The 19449-nt window shown below is 53.6% G+C and overlaps 3 protein-coding genes across 12 annotated transcripts in view; all 3 read left to right on the top strand.

Annotated features, from left to right (window-relative positions):
• The first annotated feature begins 235 nt into the window (after window positions 1–235).
• Klc2 (kinesin light chain 2) lies at window positions 236–10585 on the top strand. 8 transcript variants are annotated; one of them, XM_031389265.1, is made up of 16 exons: window positions 236–491; window positions 1306–1544; window positions 4226–4456; window positions 4544–4613; window positions 5291–5513; window positions 6237–6324; window positions 6430–6531; window positions 6614–6787; window positions 6915–7014; window positions 7867–7916; window positions 8004–8071; window positions 8473–8581; window positions 8673–8831; window positions 8904–9028; window positions 9188–9245; window positions 9660–10585. In XM_031389265.1, exons 2-16 carry the CDS (start codon window positions 1317–1319, stop codon window positions 9741–9743), a joined length of 1869 nt encoding a protein of 622 aa, XP_031245125.1. In that variant the 5' UTR covers window positions 236–491; window positions 1306–1316; the 3' UTR covers window positions 9744–10585. The 8 variants fall into 8 exon arrangements, with proteins under 8 accessions (XP_031245125.1, XP_031245124.1, XP_031245123.1 ...); XM_031389264.1 differs by having other exon boundaries at window positions 237–542; XM_031389263.1 differs by having other exon boundaries at window positions 237–559; window positions 1269–1544.
• Window positions 10586–11290: 705 nt separating this feature from the next.
• Window positions 11291–18044, top strand: Rab1b (RAB1B, member RAS oncogene family). Its single transcript, XM_031389258.1, has 6 exons — window positions 11291–11398; window positions 13097–13169; window positions 13419–13514; window positions 13612–13707; window positions 16456–16587; window positions 16683–18044. The coding sequence occupies exons 1-6, from the start codon at window positions 11385–11387 to the stop codon at window positions 16875–16877; spliced, it is 606 nt and encodes a 201-aa protein (XP_031245118.1). The 5' UTR covers window positions 11291–11384; the 3' UTR covers window positions 16878–18044.
• Window positions 18045–18728: 684 nt separating this feature from the next.
• Window positions 18729–19449, top strand: part of Cnih2 (cornichon family AMPA receptor auxiliary protein 2) — a 5749-nt gene continuing 5028 nt past the window's right edge. For 2 of the 3 annotated variants that reach the window (XM_031389261.1, XM_031389262.1), the window contains exon 1: window positions 18731–19091. In XM_031389261.1, coding sequence (XP_031245121.1) covers window positions 19011–19091 — 81 coding nt within the window. In that variant the 5' untranslated portion in view covers window positions 18731–19010. Of the gene's footprint in view, window positions 19092–19449 lie in introns of all 3 variants that reach the window. The other variant, XM_031389260.1, reaches the window with a different exon arrangement.

Raw genomic sequence — 19449 nt, 5'->3', positions numbered from 1 at the left:
TGTGAGAGGTGGATAACGGCAGCACCCGCCTCAACAGCCCTTTGTGAGCATCAAGTTAATGCACGAAGACATCAACAAAATACACTTGACAAAGAGCAGTCAATCAACGTGGACTGTCTCGCTCTGGAATCTGAGGAGGTCGGCCTTCTTGCTCCTCAGCCTTGCAGGTCCTGAGCCGGAGCTCCCCAGAAGGCACACACCGGGAAGCTCTGGTCCCAGGGGGCGAGCCCAGCCACGCCCCTTCTGCGTCCCGTTTGGGTTGGCCCCACCCCGAAGCCGGCCAGGCCCGCGGGGCCCCTTTAAGGCAGCGAGCTGGCCGGCTGGAACGTGTTTCGCCCCCTCCGACGCCGCCGAGGTAGCGGCTTCACCTTTAAGGCGGCGCGGGGACTGCTGGGAAGGCCGGCGGGATGGAGGCAGCGAGACGAGCTCACGGTCTAGGATCTGGGTGAAGCGGGACGGGAGCAAGAGCCGGAGCCGGGCCAAAGCAGAAGGTGCAGGTCGGCGCGGGCCGGTTGGGCCGGGAGACCTAGTCAGGCCGGACGGTGAGGAGCGGTTGCAGGTCGGCCTAGAGGAGGAGTCGTCGTGGGCGCGGCCTGTGGGAGGACCCGACCGCCGGCCTGCGGGGAGGGGGCGCGGTCCGGGGCTGGGGCTGGGGCTGGGGCTGGGGCTGGGGCTGGGGCTGGGGATGGGGATGGGGATGGGGATGGGAATCGGGTCTTTTTAGGGGAGGGTCTGCGGGCCTTTGGCCAACCTGTGGGAGGGAGGGGTCGTTGTGGGCGCGGCCTGGAGAAACCAGTCCCGAGACGAAGGACCGCAGCCTCCCTGGAGCGGCGGGGGCGGGGACGGGGTGTCTGGGCTCCGTCTGCCCTGGGGGAGGGGCTCGTGGTTCCGGTTGCTCTGGGGAAGGGGACTGTCGCCGGAGCTGAGACCCAGTTCCCGGAGGGCCTGTGGTCTCTGACTTGGAGACGCCTTACCATGCCCTAGTGCTCTGTGTACTGATTAGGACGAGTCCTCAAAACCCTCGAGCTGGGCTTTATTTAGGTAAACTGGCCAGAGCCGGTGGTCTGGGGCGGAATCGGGGTCCAGCCTCACTTCAGCCACACCGCATTGCGTCTCCCTAGGCTAGACGAGCCTGGCGCGCCCTCTGTAGGCCGCGTGCTGGCACGGCGAGGACTGCGGGCTGAGGGATCTGGACACCCTTAGGGACCTAGGCGTCCGGGACCTCCCGGTGTTTACCTAACTTGGGGTGGACGGCGGTGTGGCCCTAGGCTCGGCGTCCGCCTGCCCCACCCCTTGCCTCCACAGACCGCACGACCATGGCCACGATGGTGCTTCCTCGAGAGGAGAAGCTGAGTCAGGACGAGATAGTGCTGGGCACCAAGGCGGTTATCCAGGGTTTAGAGACCCTTCGAGGGGAGCATCGTGCCCTGCTAGCTCCCCTAGCTTCTCATGAGGCAGGCGATGCCGAGCCGGGCTCACAGGAGCGCTGCCTCCTCCTGCGCCGTTCCCTGGAGGCCATCGAGCTGGGGCTTGGGGAGGCTCAGGTAGGTCAGTTTTGGGGCTATGGTGGAAGATTACTACTGGATGGGTCCTAATAATGTAGGAACACCCTCATCAAGGAAACACTTGTTTCTTAGAGCGTCACGTTAGGACAGTAAGTAATGTTAAATGAATATGCTTTGGAAATGTCAGCCCTGCCCCAATGGGCACCTTACCTCACAGAGCTATGCCATTCAGGCCTCATTCTACCGAACAGACTGGATGACAGAAGGAAACAAATACTTTAGTAACCTCCCTTTACAACTCAATTATGCATTAATTTATTAAGTTCTATAGCTTCTCACATAGTGTGTGCCAGGCAGTATGTTAGTGCTGAGGATGCAAAGCTCAAGGCAGACAGGATCTCTGTCCTCACTGGGCATGGTGTCTGTAATCCCAGCATTTGAGAGGTGAAGGCAGTAGGATTCCAAGCTCCAGGCCACTTTGAGTCACATGGTTCACCTTACTGTCCCCTCCAAAAAAAAAATTAAGATAAATTTCCCCTGGTACAGTAGGAGAAGAGAAACACACACATATTCAACTAATTACTTGAAACAAATTGTGATCAGTGCTCCAAGGACAACAAGATCTTGTGATGGTTTATAGACGGGAGTCTTGTCTATTGATCAGACTTTAACTCAAGAGCTGAAGGAAGAAATGGGCTGGCCTCCAGAAGAGGCAGCTAGAGGAGAGCTGCATGTGTAAAGGTCAAGGTAGGAAAGGTCACGGGCTTGAAGTGAGATTAGAATGGTATACCTAGAACTTGCAGAGAGGGCAAAAGGGACACTAGAGGCATGTGGGGAAGCAGAAGCCAGAATATGTGCAGGCCATCAGGAAGCCTGTGGAGGGTTCTAACCAGCAGGAGATGTGGTCTGACTTAGGAAATCTCTCTATGAGCTGCGGAGAGTTAACATTAGTGGGTTAATGGTGGACACTTGGAACAAGTGACTAGGAAGCCACTGCTAGGCTTCAAATAGATGCAAGTTTGAATTCGAGAGGTAGCCATGGAGACACCAGTTCTAGATACTCTGGAAGGCTGCTCAACAGGACCTAGAGATGGGGAGAGTGGGGGCAGCACAACTCCTGGATAGTTGTGCTGTTAGCAAGTTTCAGGATGAAAGACTATTCAGTTTCCCATAGAGTGGGCTGTCAGATAGAGAAAGGTTTTGTTCTCCCTGGTTCTTGGCCAAACCACTACCTGGATCCAGAAATCCTGGAGAACTTGTGTTGTCTTGACCTTGTCTTTGAAATAGCATGCAAGGCATGGTGGCATATGCCTTTAATCCCAGCACTTGGGCAGGGGCAGGCGGATTTCTGAGTTTGAGGCCAGCCTGGTCTACAGAGTGAGTTCCAGGACAGCCAGAACTATACAGACAAACCCTGTCTCAAAAAAAAAAAAAAAAACAAAACAAAAAAACAAAGCAAATAAAACAAACCAACACCTCACCGTCTGCCCCCCCCAAAAAAACCCATAGTAGTGGTGCCATCTACTGTATGTACTTCCAGGTTGGTTGAGGACTTGTTTTGTTTGTTTTGTTTTTGAGACAGGGTCTCTATATAACCCTGGCTATCCTGGAACTTACTATGTAGATCAAGCTGGCTGTAAACTCATAAAGATCCACCTGCCTCTGCCTCCTAAGTGCTGGAATTAAAAGCATGTGCCATCTAGAGTTTTTTTTTTCTTTAAGCTTAGTGGTTATAAAAACACCTATCCCTTGAAACGTTTTCAAACAGCCAAGTAGAGTGGCCCACACCTTTAATTCCAGCACTCTAAAGGCAAAGGCAGGTGGATCCCTGAATTTAAGGCCAGCCTGTTCTACAAAGCAAGTTCCAAGACAGTCAGGACTACATAAAGAAAACTTGTCTTAAAAATATAAGAATAAAACACGTTTGCTAACTAAGTAGAAAATGCAGGGTCCTAGACTCCAACCTTCTGGAAAGGCAGTGTGTTACGGCCTTGGCCCCTTAGCTGTCAGTTACAGAGATGGTTCTGCAGGGTTCTACTCTTACTAGTATGCAGGTCTTTCACAGATAGGGAACAGAGTGTCATAGAGGGTACAGCCAGTGGAGATGGAGCATGGGGAAAGCATGACTGCAAAGAGGCAGTGACCCTGGTCTGTGAACCATAGATAGGAACGTGTAGCCTATACCAAGACCCAAGGCTGACCGACACCTGGACAATCAGGAAGGGCATCAGATGTTAAAAGAGCTGGGTGTTGAGACTAAGGCCAGTGCATCCCTTACCTGTCCCTGTGGTTAGCTCCTCAGACCCTTTAGGGACTTAGGACACATGCTGCTTCCCTTCCCTTCGGCAGGCAGACGGGGCTAGGGACCCTCAGCAGATTAGCGTGAGGTCTTTTTGTGGCATTTCAGCCACCCATCAGGGTTGTTTGAACAATCACTAGCCCTAGACAGGAAGCAGTGATATATTGGTCATGGCTGCAGTGGGTAGAGTGTAACCAAAGGGAAACAAAGGGAGAGTCTGGGAGCTCAGATCCCATAGGATCTCGGCCAGCAACATTACCAAACCTACTCTTGGGTTTGAGCTCTAGACTATAGTCTGTGGTCCTGGGAAGGGGAGAACTCAGCCAAGGCCAGGCCTTTCACTGGTCCCCAGGTGGCTGAGGCAGTAATTACAGGCAAAGTGATGGCCAGGGTTCTGACCCTGGTCTGGCTGGCTGCACAGGTGATCCTGGCCTTATCAAGCCATCTGGGGGCTGTGGAGTCAGAGAAGCAGAAGCTGCGGGCTCAGGTGCGGCGCCTGGTACAAGAGAACCAGTGGTTGCGTGAGGAGCTGGCAGGGACACAGCAGAAGCTACAGCGCAGTGAACAGGCGGTGGCTCAGCTGGAGGAAGAGAAGCAGCACCTGCTATTCATGAGTCAGATCCGAAAGCTGGATGAGGATGCTTCCCCAAATGTGAGCCCCAGCTGGCCAACATCACTTCCTACATGCTGCTGATACCTGTGCTGCTGTGGCTGACACTCATTCCTATCTTCATTCCAGGAGGAGAAGGGTGATGTCCCCAAAGACTCCCTGGATGATCTGTTTCCCAATGAAGATGAACAGAGCCCAGGTACGAAAGGGTAGTTAGCTCTGGGTTGAGGGAAGGGACAGTAGGTCCTATAAGTCCTATAGGTCATAAGAGATGGATGTTAGTGGGATCCATTTTTTTTTTTTTTTTTTTTGCCTCATTTCCAATCACAATGTCCTGGGTTTAAATGTTAGTGTTTAAAAGGCAAGTCTTGGCCAGGCAGTGGTAGTACATGCCTTTAATCTCAGCATTGGAGAGGCAGAGGCAGGCAGATCTTTGTGAGTTGGATGCCATCCAGGGCAGCCAGAGCTGTTACACAGAGAAACTGTCTCAAAAAAACAAAACAAAACAAAGGGCAAGTTCAAGCCTTCCCTGTTGCATTTCGAATCCCTGAGCTCTATGGAGAGCAAGTGCATGCTTAGCAGGGCTGGAGGGTCCAAACCTGGCTTGATAGTCAGTTACTTTCTGGGCCTCCTTAGACAGAAAAATCATGCAGGGCCTTGATGAGCTGGGCCAAAATTTTTCACTTAAAATGTAGATGCAGATGAGATGAGGGATAGGACTCAGTCCTTGTGCAGTAACTAAACCTACTCTGTAAGTTCAGAAGCTGAGGCAGATTGGTGACTTGCCCAGGTGCACATGAGCAAAAGGTACAGCTGGCATATGCCAGCTTAGCTCAGAAAGAAGACACATCTAACTTCCTACCCTTGGCCCTGTAGCCCCCAGCCCTGGAGGAGGGGATGTAGCTGCACAGCATGGGGGCTATGAAATCCCAGCACGGCTACGCACCCTTCACAATCTGGTAATCCAGTATGCTTCACAAGGCCGCTATGAGGTGGCCGTGCCCCTCTGCAAGCAGGCACTGGAGGATTTGGAGAAGACATCAGGCCATGACCACCCTGATGTGGCCACCATGCTGAACATCCTGGCACTGGTCTATCGGTAAGGGCCCACTAGCTGTGTGGGCACACTCGCATCCTTCCATATGAGTGTCTCAAGGAACAGTTGAGCAGCACAGAAAGATGAACATGCCTCTATAAAGCTGGCCTCCAACTGGAAATAAACCTGTCAGAGTTTTAAGAAAAGGTTGGGCCAAGCAGTGATAGCATACACCTTTAATCCCAGTACTTAGGAGGCAGAGAAAGGCAAGAGGATCTTTGAGTTAGAGGTTAGTCTGATCTATAGAGTGAGTTTGAAGTCATCCAGGACTCCACAGAGAAACCCTGTCTTGAAAAAACCAACAAAAAATTAAAAGCTTGACTGTGAGTAATAGCAAAGATGACACATGAAAACACTAGAGTCACTTGGGAGTCAGCATAGCTTCTTCAGGCACCCAGGCTTGAGGATGGGCTTTGAAAAGTGAGTTAGAAGCCAGGTGTGGTGGTATACTCTAGAAAGTGACAGTGAGCCAAGGCACTGGGGATCACTTAAAGTTGAGTTACTCAGGGGCCTGGGTATGAGGTGTGGCCTTAGTGAGGTGTGGCCAACTGCCTAATGTCCGCAGAGTTCTCAAGGGTAGGGCTGCCCAGGCCTCCCATGCTCTGAGTTGCACTCCTATCATGTCCACTCATCAGTGACCCCAGGAGGAGTGTCTGCAGGGACTACGGGCCCCTGGGGGCAGGCTTCAGGCTGGAGGACATTCCTGAATGTCCTGCCTGCTCCCAGGGACCAGAATAAGTACAAGGATGCTGCTCACCTGCTCAATGATGCCCTGGCTATCCGGGAAAAGACACTGGGCAAGGACCACCCAGCTGTGAGTAAGAATTAGACTAAGTGTTCATCTCCAACCCTCACAAGTTCAAGATTCCCCTGCCTGTTAGAGCCCTGAGTGAAGACACCTCCATTCTCCTACACCCAGGTGGCTGCAACCCTCAACAATCTGGCTGTTCTGTATGGCAAACGGGGCAAGTACAAAGAGGCTGAGCCACTGTGCAAGAGAGCATTGGAGATCCGGGAAAAGGTGGGAGCAGGCAGGGCCAAGATTGCTGGGCAAACAGAATAGAATCTGGGCAACTCTGAACCCAGCCACTGACTCTTACCAGGTCCTGGGCAAGTTTCATCCAGATGTGGCCAAGCAGCTCAGCAACCTGGCCTTGCTGTGTCAGAACCAGGGCAAAGCTGAGGAGGTGGAGTACTACTACCGGAGAGCCCTGGAGATCTATGCCACACGCCTTGGTCCTGACGACCCCAATGTGGCGAAGACCAAGAACAACCTGGTGCTCTGGGGCTGGGTGGGAGGCTGGAAAGGAAGGAGGCAGGGAGGGAGAGAGCTGATGTCCACGAGGAAGGAGAAGGAAAACTAACTTTTGTGCAGGCTGCTTACCCACTGTCTTTCTCGTCCAGGCTTCCTGCTACCTGAAACAGGGCAAATACCAGGATGCAGAGACCCTGTACAAGGAGATCCTAACCCGCGCTCATGAGAAGGAGTTTGGCTCAGTCAATGGTGAGTCCATAGTTGCCATGTACCTCCAGTTCATTTAACACAGGCCTACTCAGCCAGGAGTACCCAGGACAGCACTTGGCCTTGCAAGCCATCTTGCCTAAAGTTTGGCAAAAGCCCAGACTCATCTGCAGGAACCCACACACCCAATTCAATGCCCTAACCAGACAAATTGGCAAACCCCCTGCTCAGTCAGTCTGTGTGTGTCTTTGTCTGTCTCTCTGTGTGTGTCTGCCTCTGTTTCTCTCTCTCTCTCTCTCTCTCTCTCTCTCTCTTTCTCTCTCTCTCTCTCTCTCTCTCTCCCCCTCTCCCTCTCTTTCCCTCTCCCTCCCCCCCCCCATGAGACAAGGTCTGACTATGTAGCTCTGGCTGTCCTGGAACTTACTATGTAGACCAGACTGGCCTCAAACTCACAGAGATCCACCTGCCTCTGCTTCTGAGTACTGGGATTGAAGGTATATATCAGTACACCAAGTCTCCTCTTTCTCTACATGACAATTCCTGTTCACTTTGAGGGCGGCCCAACTGTCTTTTCTTCTCTGAAACAACCTTCTGGCCATTAGCTGATCTCCATTCCTCATCCTGGCCCCTCATTCAGGCCCATCACCAGTCTCTGGTCTAAGGTGTATAAGGACCTGCCCCATTACTCCTGCTCCACCTCATTTATAGCTACTTAATAGAGATGTGGCCTGAGGAGGGCCAGTGATGTTTTGGGTTTGCTTCTTCTTCTTCTATTCAACAAAGCCCAATCCAAGTCCTTCCTCCATAGCCTTGTGTCCTTCCCCAGACATTGCTCCATGTGCAGCCCAATTGGAGAGATGCATATGGCAGGCAGTGACAGTCCTTTCTTTCTAGGAGAGAACAAGCCCATCTGGATGCATGCAGAGGAGCGAGAGGAGAGCAAGGTAAGGAGCGCTGTGGGAAGTGTGTGAGGCTAGGGTGTATGGAGCCTGGCTTACTACCATCTCTCAACTGACTGGTCTTTCCCTCAGGATAAGCGTCGGGACAGCGCCCCCTATGGGGAGTATGGCAGCTGGTACAAAGCCTGTAAAGTTGACAGGTGAGGGCTGATTGTTCTGGGGTAGGGTAGAATGAGTACCAAGGAAATAGCATCCTGGTCAGTGAGACCCAGGCCTCACTATCCTTCCACTCCTAAGACGCCTCTCTTCTGCTGGCTCATCTCTCAAGGCCCCCAACCCAAAAAGACTATCTGCACTGTGACAGCTTGGTTCACTCACTCCTGGGTCTCCCAGCTTCCAATCCTGGTGGCAGCGTCCTAGGAGGACTCTAGGGCCAGGCCAGGTTTCTAGCTCTAGAGTGATTCTTTCAGGATGGGAGAGACCAGTGGCTTTACCACAGCGTTAGACAAATAGGAAATTCTGCATGACCTGTTTGGTCCCCAGATCCCCATGTTGTCTTGTGCCAGATAAAGAATTTGACTTCCTTAATATCTGTCCACAGTCCCACAGTCAATACCACACTGCGAAGCTTGGGTGCCCTGTACCGGCGCCAGGGCAAGCTGGAAGCTGCACACACACTGGAAGATTGTGCTAGCCGCAGCCGCAAACAGGTAGGCTTTCATGGTAGAGGAGGATAAATAGAGACCTATGAGGCTCCATGTATGCTTCAGTCAGGGCCTGATGCTTCCTGCCCCCTTTCAGGGCCTGGATCCTGCCAGTCAGACCAAGGTGGTAGAACTGTTAAAAGATGGTAGTGGTGGACGAGGACACCGCCGTGGTAGCAGAGATGTGGCCGGGGGTACCGGGCCTCAGTCTGAGTGTGACCTGGAGGAGTCGGGGCCTGCAGCTGAATGGAGTGGGGTGAGTGTGGGGACTAAGATAGGTTGTAAGACCACAAAGAAAGTAGGGCCTAGAGACAGTTCTTCCCCACAGGATGGCAGTGGCTCTCTGAGACGCAGTGGTTCCTTTGGGAAGCTCCGGGATGCCCTGAGACGAAGCAGTGAGATGCTGGTGAGGAAGCTGCAGGGAGGTGGCCCACAGGAGCCCCCTAATTCTAGGTGAGCTTCTGATTGCATCCTGTTGGCTCCCAAGTGGCTTCCCATCCCTCTCAGGAAACACTGTCACCAAATCTGCTTTATCTGCCATCCATCCCAGACCCAAGCTGGCGTCCCTTTATTGTCTCACCATGAACAAATTCTGGCCCTCCTTTTTCTCAGGATGAAGAGGGCCAGCTCTCTCAACTTCCTTAACAAGAGTGTGGAAGAGCCAGTCCAGGTAAGAATGGAGGGCATCTGGTACCAGGCAGCCTAGACCCAAGCCTCTGGGCCCTGGTTTTTTCTGTGTATGGCCTCACCCAACTTCCCCCCATGAGTCAACTGCTCTGGTTTTAGGCCTGCTTTGGGCTGGGAGGAGATTGGTAGAAACAAGTAGAGGGAGAGGCCAGGTAAAGGGAAACATAGCCCTTGCCTTGGGGCAGAGATCCAGTCAACCAGTACCCAGTTGAAGCTCTCAGGCCCTGGTGTGAGCTAAACTTTAACTTTGGCCAGTCTTTGACTGGCTGTATTTGCACAGGGCACTGAGTTTGGCCCTCTCATCATCCTTTCCTCTTCTGGAGCCCTGCTCCCCTCCCCCCCCCACCTCCTTCACTTCCAACAGTTTAGGACTAAGCTACACATCCTCTGCCCACAGCCTGGAGGCACGGGTCTTTCTGACAGCCGCACTTTGAGCTCCAGCTCCATGGACCTCTCCCGAAGAAGCTCCCTCGTGGGCTAAAGCTGAAGGGCAGCCAGTCACCAGAGCCTCCATCTGACATGATCCCTTCCCCAGCCCTGCGCATGGGCCTGCTGCTTGTCCTGCCTGCCCCTCCCAAGGACCCCTGTCTTTTCTGTTCAATCTCAGGGTAACTTCCTCCCTTGTCATCCCCGCCAAGGCCCTGGAGGACGGGCCTGCCACTCCAGCTCTGCTCCTTATTTATTCCTTCCAGCAGGGGGCCTCTCTTCCCTAAGTTCAGGGCCTGTGGGAGTGGTGGCCTGCCTACCCAGCCCCCAAAGCCAAGAACACTAAGTACTTGCTGTGCCCTCAGCACCTTTGCCCTCCACTCCCGGCCGTTGCTTCTGTATATAGAGAACTAAGTTATTGGCCGTGTCTTCCTCTCAGCCCTCCTCCCCTCAGTCCACGGTATTCCCAGGCCACCACCTGCCTCTCTCTTATCCAGTGGTACCGCCCAGGCCTTAAATAACCCCGTTCCCAGTGGTGGTATCTCCCAAGCTCCAAGTTCTGGGACCAGAGCCTCCAAAAAGGGTCCCTAGACCTCTTCGCCTGGTCTTGGAGGGATTAGTTCCACTCCACCTTGCAAATGCCTGGACCCTCACACCACGGGGCCCTGTGCTGCCTCTGGGACTTAAAGCACTGTCCTTCCCACCCAGCCCTGCCCAGGCATGGCCTGACCCCACCCTGGGCACTGCCCATTGAGCCATCCTGCCACACCTCCCTTGCCTCAGCTTCTGATGTCCCCCTCCCCCACACACAGTCGGAGGGGCTACCCCATTTGTTGGGTAAGGCAGTCACTCTATTTTCAGATGTTGCTGTAGAAATAAAGACGATTTGAATCTGAACCGGGCTTGTTTTGAGGAGTCCCAGAGCCCCTGAACATTCCTAGAGTCGGGTGGAATCAGGAGAGGCTGTGGGAATGAGGGATACACACACATATCATTCCCTGCTCTCGAGGCTGGAACTAATACTCTGCCTTTATCCTGAACTGTCTGGGGAGGATGCTACAGATTTGGGGTTGCACCTAACATGCCCTTATGGGGTTCTAGACAATTCCACCTGTGATGACTTCTACTCCTTAATACGTTCGTGGACTGAGTTTCCTGAGAAGATTTTTCATATATGTAATACTAGTGATCACATAATCCTGGTAATAAGGCTGCAGAGCGTCTAGCTCACGAAGAACGCTGAATAAGTCAAAATTTTCTGGTCCTAAATACCTCGCACCTTCTAGTTTCAATCTGTGAACCGAGAGGGTAAAAGTGGCTGCCCAACTCAGAAGCGAACCATACGTACCCCGGTGCTAACCAAGAGCCTACACCTGCGGATTGGGTAGCCCAACCAAGATTTTTGTAGCTGGGTCGGTTCAGGGATTGGGAAGACTACAGACCCCAGAAGGCCGTTCGCGGGTGGCTACTGGAGTGCACGGCCGCTCGGGTTCCCTGTGTTGCGCCTGCGCAGCAGTGGCAAGTCGAATATCTATGGAAACTACAAGTTCCGCAAGGCAGCGCGGCGCATCCCGAGTCGGAAGGATTTGCGCCTGCGCGGCGCGGGCGGGGCCTCTAGGGCGGAGCGGCCACCATCTTGGAACGGGAGGCGGAGCAGAGCCGACTGGGAGCGACCGAGCGGGCCACCGCTGCCGCCATGAACCCCGAATAGTGAGTGAGCCCCGCCCGCACCGTGCGGCGCAGCCTCGATCCTGTCTATGGGGCTATATGCTTGCCGAAGTTGTCTGGCCTTGGTCAGAACTGCGCGGCGCCCCCACATCCGGGTCCCTCTTCCGCTGCCCCCCCTTACATCCGGGTCCTGCCCCTCCCCCCGGGATCCCCAGGACCCCGGCTCAACACCCCGACTTCTGCAGCCCGGGACCCGGAGGCTGCAGCCTGGATGGGCAGCACGCGGAGCCCGCAGCACTCGGAGCCCTCACAGGCCTTTTAGGTGGACCCTGCAGATCTGGTCTCCCTGAGCTTCAATTTTCTCACCCACAACTTGACCAAGGGCAAGCGGTTTGGAGCCCGTCACAATAGTTTCTGATCTCCATAAGTCGAGCACTTTCAGTTGGGCTGTGAGCCTCTCTGCCTTTGCCTTTCTTCTGGAGCCTCGGGGCTGGCCCAGAAGCTGACCAGACAAGAGGGGACCCCCCAAGTCCCTGTTTGATTCACGTCCTCTGCAGGTCCTTTCCTCTGAGGCTACCATTTGCCCTGCCTGGGTCGCGCCGTCATGTTGCTCCCGGCGGTCTGCCCTTTTCTGTCCTCTCACCTTTGCTCAGGCCTCCAGTGCCACTGTCACACGGCTTCCCTCTCCTGTCACACTGCCAAAGAATTTTAGGTGAATGTGGAATTTGCTCGCTCCCTTGGAGTGGAATTTTTATTCCTCAAATTCAAACCCTTTGGAGTAGATGGCCAACATCCAGTTTTCCACCCACAGTTATCTTCTTCCCCTTCTCCACTTCCTTTTTCTTCCCCAACTCTAGGCCCCAGGTTTCCTTGAGCAAGGGTCGAACTCAGTAGTGGGCTTAGGAAGGGGAATAGGAGGGAAGCTACCGGCTGTCCCAAGAGCTTGGAGTCTGACAGGCCTGGTTTCCAGTCTCACAGTTTGCAACTGCTTAGGGCAAGTCATTTCCCTTCAGTGACCTCTGGTTTCTTCACTTGTTGAAAATAACAGACACTCACTTCTTTGCACTGTCGTGAGGATTAATAGAGAATACATTTCAAGGACTTCACACAGGGCCAGTTACAATTTAGTATTTATGGCTGCTTCATGGCATGGCCTCTTGTTAGTGACTTCATCTCAGGCTCTTTCACATTTGTTTTGTTTTGTTTTGTTTTGGATTTTTCAGACAGGGTTTCTCTGCAGTCCTGCCTGTACTGGATGGAACTCACTCTGTAGACCAGGCTGGCCTAGCACTCAAAATTCTATCTGCCTCTTGCCTCTTCCTCCCGAATTCTGGGATCAAAGGCTGCACCACCCTCCCCCCACCACACACACACACACACACACACACACACACACACACACACCCCACCTCCCATTCCAGCTTCATATTTATTTTTACTTCATGGGTCAGGCTTTCCCTTTTGGGCCCTAGGCTGGCACACTATATGGCCTAATGTGTGTTTCTTAAATAGCTTCTATAAGCAGCACCACATATTTCTTAGCAAATTGTGCTAGTTTATTGGGACTAGTAAGGGTCAGTTTATTTATTTATTTATTTTTGTCCCTTTTCAGTAGAAGGCTCTAATGAGCACCATAGTCGACCAAGCAGAAGTATGCCTTATAGTGCTGTCGCGCTTACTACAGGAAGGGGGTGGGGGACTTCCTGCTTGCCTTCATACCTTCCCATCTTCTCTTACCAGTGACTACCTGTTTAAGCTGCTTTTGATTGGTGACTCAGGCGTGGGCAAGTCATGCCTGCTCCTGCGGTTTGCTGTGAGTAAGATGCACCCCTGTATTATCCACTTGGGGTTCAGGCTGACCACTGGGAGGAAGAAGGGGCAACTCAGAACACAGTAGTTGCAAGTCCTGAGAACCAAGAGTGAGGTTGCTGGAGCCGCCACAGTAAGGGCCCAGGCCTTCCTTGCAAGTTGGGGAGTTTAGAACTGAGGCTTGGCAGTGAGGAGCACAGCAGGGGCAGGGAGCCTGTCTGTCCAGTCCGTTTCAACGGCCACCACCTTTCAGGATGACACATACACAGAGAGCTACATCAGCACCATTGGTGTGGACTTCAAGATTCGAACCATTGAGCTGGATGGCAAAACCATCAAACTGCAGATTGTGAGTATGCTTGTGTCTCCCGCCCTTGGGCGTCAGTGTTTTCCTTGGGGTGGGAGTTCTCCTGTGGCTGACCTACCCTTTTCCTCCTGACTTGTAGTGGGACACAGCTGGCCAGGAACGGTTCAGGACCATCACTTCCAGCTACTATCGGGGGGCTCATGGCATCATTGTGGTGTATGACGTCACTGACCAGGTACTGCCTGCAGCCTTGCCTCCTGAGCCTTGAGTTTTGATTCTTGTTGCTTTTCCTGTTTTCATTTTCCTTACACTTTCTGGAAGGGAGACACTCTACTGAATTGCTTCATAAAGAGGGCAGCAGCCCACAGAAGTGGATCCTACCAAGACCCTGTCATGGAGTCTTGATAGAACCAGGCCTTATGGCTCCTGCCACCTTATTCTAGACTTTCCAGACTACCAGTTAATCTACTGGTTGGTTCCTGTTGGTTCCATGCTTCCTGTCTGCAGATTCAGGGAGCAATTGGAAGGTGTTAGACAACACATGAGGGAGCCCAGTGTAAGCAGAAATTCTGAAATCCTATATCTGCTGTGGTGGCTTCAATCTTGTGTCACACTGGCAGCAGCCAAAAATTGTCCTGACAGTGTCTTACAGCTTATAGATGCTGTAGCCTTTAAATTTCCTTGGTTGATTAGCCCATAAAATGTGAGTTTTGCTCTGTTACCAGCCTGTCCCAAGTTTCTCAGCTTAAGTGATCTTCTGCCTTAGCCTCCCTAGTAGCTGAGATGGGCAGCCAGCCACCACTGGGCCTGTCTTCTAATTGGTGGTAGTGGTTGTCATTGTTGTTTTGGTTATTTTGAGACAGGGTTTCTCTCTGTAGCCTTGGATGTCCCAGAACTCAATCTGTATAGACCAGCCTGGCCTCAAACTCCTAGGGAGCCACCTGCTTCTGCCTCCTAAGTGCAGGGATTAAAAGCATGAGCCATCACTGCCCAATCCTATAATTGTCTTTGATGCTCATGAGAAGTCCCTCATATTCTCATCTTAAAGATGAAGACCTGGTTCAGGCTGGTGCGGTAGCTTGCTAAGGGCCTTCCATCTAGTTAGTAAAAAGCCTGGTCTCCTGATCCATCTGCTTTGCTTCTTCTAGCAAGCCTTGTTGCTTCCAAATCCCCAGGGCTATGGAAGTGTAACCCGGCCCTGGGCTGGGAGAGCCAGGACACTGTGATGCCCATGCCTTCACTTCCCGGCCCTTCCAAGCTGGGTGAGCTGAGTGTCACGCAGAGGTCACCAAGGCTTTAGTTACTACCAAAAACCCAATCACCTTCTTGCCCAAATTGACTTCTTACACTTGTTTTCTTCTCTTTCCTTGAAAAATTTGTAGTTCCCCTGTCCCCCAACTAAGCACACACTCGACCAGTGAGCTACACGCCAACCCCTTAATTCTCTTTTCTTATCAACACACCTTTACTACCCATTAACCCATATTTTGAGCATCCTGACTGACCCTAGCCACTTCTGTGGTTTGGGTTTTGTCTTGTGTTCTGGGATTCTTTTGTGTGTTCTGGAATTCTTACCCAGACAGATGTCCCATGGGTTCCCATCTCTGTGCTGTCTTGTGTTGGCCCTTGGTGTCTATAATGGGAGTAATCCCTATGCTCTTCTTAACCAGTGAACGAAATGTCAAAGCCCTTGTGCTCTGCTTTGCTTTCTGTTAGCACAGTAAACACCAGGTGGGAGGAAGCAGCTTGTCCCATCTCAGTCCGGCACCAAAGAAGCCAAGGCATGAATTCAAACAGGAGCCACAGAGAAACGTGCCTCCTGCCTTGTTCCCCATAGGTTGCTCAGCATCCTTTCTTAGACTACCCAAGGCCACCTGTCCAAGGGTGACACTGCCCACAGTCACCTTCCTCATCAACCTCCCCTCCCTTCCTCCTCAACCATCAATCAAGAAAATGTCCCATGAGTTCACAGGGCAATCTGATGGAGGCAACCCCTCAGTTTAGATGTCCTCTTTCCAAGACACTGACTAGTACAGCATACTGCTTATATAAAGAAATTGTTTTCCAGAAGTGTCCCAGAAAAGACAAAGCCCCTTCCCTGCCTTCAATTGCCTCTGTGGGCTCCACACCAGCTGCAGGATTCAGACTCTAGCACTCAACTCACCATCTCCCCAACCCGCTTCCTGCATCCTTGTTTTGTAACGTAATCCTTGTGAGGCTGACCAGAAAACTTCCCGTCTCCATAGTTAGTCTCAAGGCACCTCCATTCTTTCCTCTTCATTTCTTCTGTCCCCTCATAATAATAGCAGTGATGAGGATAATAGCAGCCCTTGCTAATTGGGCACTTGTTAGGAGCCGGCCTGCTTCCATTCTCATGCAAACAACAGTTCTGCTGGGAAGTGTTATCTGAGAGGAAACTGAGACCCAGGTCAGATGACTAGATAGCTGAGGTGACAGTCAAGGTTAAGTTTGTGCTCTTCTTCCCTGCCTTGTTCCCTGGCTTAGGATTAGATTAGCCCATCTGCTTCTTAGTTGCTCTGTATCTTACTGGTCTGCTCTAGTTCTGCCCAGGCTCTTTTTCGAGAACATAGGTATGACCCTATACTCTTCATCTAAGAAAACCCCCACTAGCTCTCGATTGTGCCAAGTTCATCTAGGCCGAGACCTTTTGATCTCTGTCTGACCAATTCCTCACACCCCTTAGCTTCCCAGGTGTGGTTTAGTAAGAGATAACTGCAGGAAGCAGAAATGGCTGTAGGTCCAGGCAACTGTTGAGGTGATGGCCACTGGCTGGCAGCTACTCTGCTCTGGCTCTGGTTTTCAGGTTTCCACATGGAAGAGAACCGGGGGAAAGCTAAACTTAGAGGGGAAGACTTTATCTGAATTCCCATGCCCAGGGCTTCTACCTTTCAAAGGAGTCCTGTTCTCTAGACCTGGGTAGGCCTGGGTCTGGGTGTTCAATAACTTTGGACCCTCTGCCTAGGAATCCTACGCTAACGTGAAGCAGTGGCTGCAGGAGATAGATCGCTATGCCAGTGAGAATGTCAATAAACTCCTGGTAGGCAACAAGAGTGACCTCACCACCAAGAAGGTCGTGGACAACACCACAGCCAAGGTGAGCAGGCCCGCCCTGGCTGTCGGGGGTCTGGGACCCATGTGCCTTCACCCCTTCTCTCCCTTGCTCCCCTCCTTCTCTTCTTTCCTTCGCAGGAATTTGCAGACTCTCTGGGTGTCCCCTTCCTGGAGACAAGTGCCAAGAATGCCACCAATGTTGAGCAGGCATTCATGACAATGGCTGCAGAGATCAAAAAGAGGATGGGGCCAGGAGCAGCGTCTGGGGGTGAACGGCCCAACCTGAAGATTGACAGCACTCCTGTGAAGCCTGCTAGTGGTGGCTGCTGCTAGGAGGGGCACTTGGGGGAGGGGCACCTTCTCCAGATGATGCCCCTGGAGGGGGCAGGAAGTGCCTCCCTCTCCTAGGGCATTTGAGTCTGTAGCTTTGGGGTGTCCTGGGCTCCCCATCTTCCTCTGGCCCATCTGCCTTCTGCTCTGAGTCCCAGTCCTGTCAGGGCCCCCCATGGAGGACATGCAGAACCTGTGGCTGGGGTGGTCACGGGGACTGCTCTGCTGCTGCCTCTAGGTACCTTGAAAAGATGCCCACTACGCACCTTTCTTTGGAATGAGGGCTCCGCTGTCTGTCACTCACCCCCATGTATGCTGCACTGGGTTTCTTTTCCTTTCTTCCCAATAGCGAGGGCCTCCCTGCCTCTGCTGCCCCTCTTGCTGGTGCAAGCAGTAGCCAGGGGATCCAGGGTCCTACATCGGACCTCAGGACAGGTGCCAGGGCTGCAAGAGCCCAATAGTCACCGTTTCCTCATCTCTGCCTCACTCCACTGCTCCCACACACAGCTTGAGCCGTCCAGCTGCGGTTAGGTCTTGAGCACATCTAGGGTAGGTGGGCGGATGGCTGCGCTGGGCCTATGTCTCAAGCCGGGAGGGAGCCTGCTCCTGCCTCCCCCTGCCCTGCCAGAGCCAGGCCCATGTGCTGCCTGCCCACCGAGCCCCTTTGTCCCTGAGGAAAGCGGAGGCGGAAGGCCCACCTTGCCAAAGGCCAGGCACCAGCCTTAACCCTCACTCTGCCAGCACCTCCCTTTTCTGAGGCAGCACATCTGGCTTGTTCTTCCTCCATTCCTCAGAGCCTGACAGGGCCAGACCTACTTCTCTGGGGAATGTGGGTGCAACTTGGGGTTATGGGACTCTCCCCTGTCCCAGCTCAGAATCCTGACCCCTACCCTCTGGCACAGCTTCCTGTAGAAAACCTTTGGTCTTTACCTAAGAAGCCATGTCCTTTGTGCTGTCTCTTGCCAGTCTCACCCTACACCCTGCCCTGCCCTCCAGTGTGTATTTAAGTCCCTGGGCTGCCCCTCTGGGAGGGAGCCTCTGCTCCCAGGTTTCCCTCTGGTGTCACGTCAGGCATTTTGCAAGGAAAAGCCACTTGGGGGGAAGATGGAAAAGGATGAAAAAAATAAATTTCCACTGGCCCTTGGATAAGCCAAGGGTTTTTGCAAGGAAGCTGTGGTGACTGAGTGTGGTGTATGGTCTGAGTCAGCTTTGGGTTGCTGGGTGGAACTGGAGTCCAGAGTTTGGTGTGATGCATAGGGGGTCCTGGCTTGGACTGTATCTTAAGTTTGCTGGTAAAAGCCCTTGACCCACATACTGGGGCTGGGAAAGCCTGCTGTGTTGCTATGGGATGTCCCCAAGGGCCCAGCACGGATCTGGCAGGGAGGCTGGCAGGAGGCCATTAGGTGAGCCACCAGCATCCACTGGGACTGGTGTGCAAGACATGAAGTTAGGAGCAAGGAGCGGGCGTTGGTCCCCCCCCACCCCCCATGAACTGCATTGCATTTAGTCGTCACCTCCTCCAGTCTCTGACTTCCGTCCCCTCTTCTGGCATGAAGCCAGATGCCAGCTATCCTGAGCTTTGACAAGTGCTTCTTCACATTAGGACCTCAGTTGTATACCCCCAGCCAGCACTGTGTATGAGGATTAGAGACGAAGTACAGAATGTGGGTATAGTGGGCTAGTTGTCTAAGAGTTGTGCCAGGAACGGGCTTCCAGGTCTGCATGTTCTGAAGATGCACAAACACTGGGCTCATTGGGGTGAGTAGCTGTGCTGGGCTGAGGAGGCTGGTGGAGGGGCGCTCTGAGTCTCAGCCCCGCCCGAAGCCTCTGCACGGCGGCCCCGCCCCCGGCTCCGCCCCGCCGGCTTCGCGGGCTGGAGAGCGAGGGAGCCGCGGGCGAGGGATCGCAGGATGAGCGATCGGGGCCCGGGCAGCCGGCAGCGGACGCGCCCCCCGAGCCCCACGGCCCGCGCCCCGCGTCCCCCACGGCCCCGTGGCCCTGGTCCCGGACGCGCTGCTCGTGTCCCTCGAGTCCGGTGGGCCATGCCCGGCCGGCCCTAAGTGTGGGCCGGGGGGCGTCCCCTTGCGCCCAGACCCCGCGCTGGCGCCCCCCGGGCCACCGCCCGGCGCGGGGGCCATGGCGTTCACCTTCGCAGCATTCTGCTACATGCTCACCCTGGTGCTGTGCGCCTCCCTCATCTTCTTTGTCATCTGGCACGTAAGACTGGGCTTGGACTGGGGGCGGGGTGGGGGGCAAGTGGGCTTTGGAACAGGAGGAGGCTGGGGCTGGTGGTATCAGTGCTCCGGGGAAACTTGAAAGGTCTTTTCCACTATCCCCCATGGTTTCTGCTCTCTCTCCCCCAACACCTCCTTGTCGTTGGCTTCCTTCCCCGGGGGCAGCAGCCCCCCTTCCTTCACCGCCCCCGCCTGTCTGTGGGTATGTCAGTAGGTCCTGACCCTCTCCTTGCCTCATCCAGCCATTGGGCAGGGGGCGGAATTCTTGATCCTTCTACATTCTCATCCATGCACCCCGTCTGTCCATCGGGCAGTTTGTATGTGTCGCCCCCCCTCCGAGC

This window comes from Mastomys coucha, unplaced genomic scaffold (assembly GCF_008632895.1).
Source record: "Mastomys coucha isolate ucsf_1 unplaced genomic scaffold, UCSF_Mcou_1 pScaffold21, whole genome shotgun sequence".
In the NCBI taxonomy this organism is placed as follows: domain Eukaryota; kingdom Metazoa; phylum Chordata; class Mammalia; order Rodentia; family Muridae; genus Mastomys; species Mastomys coucha.
This window is presented reverse-complemented; position numbering and strand designations above follow the sequence as displayed.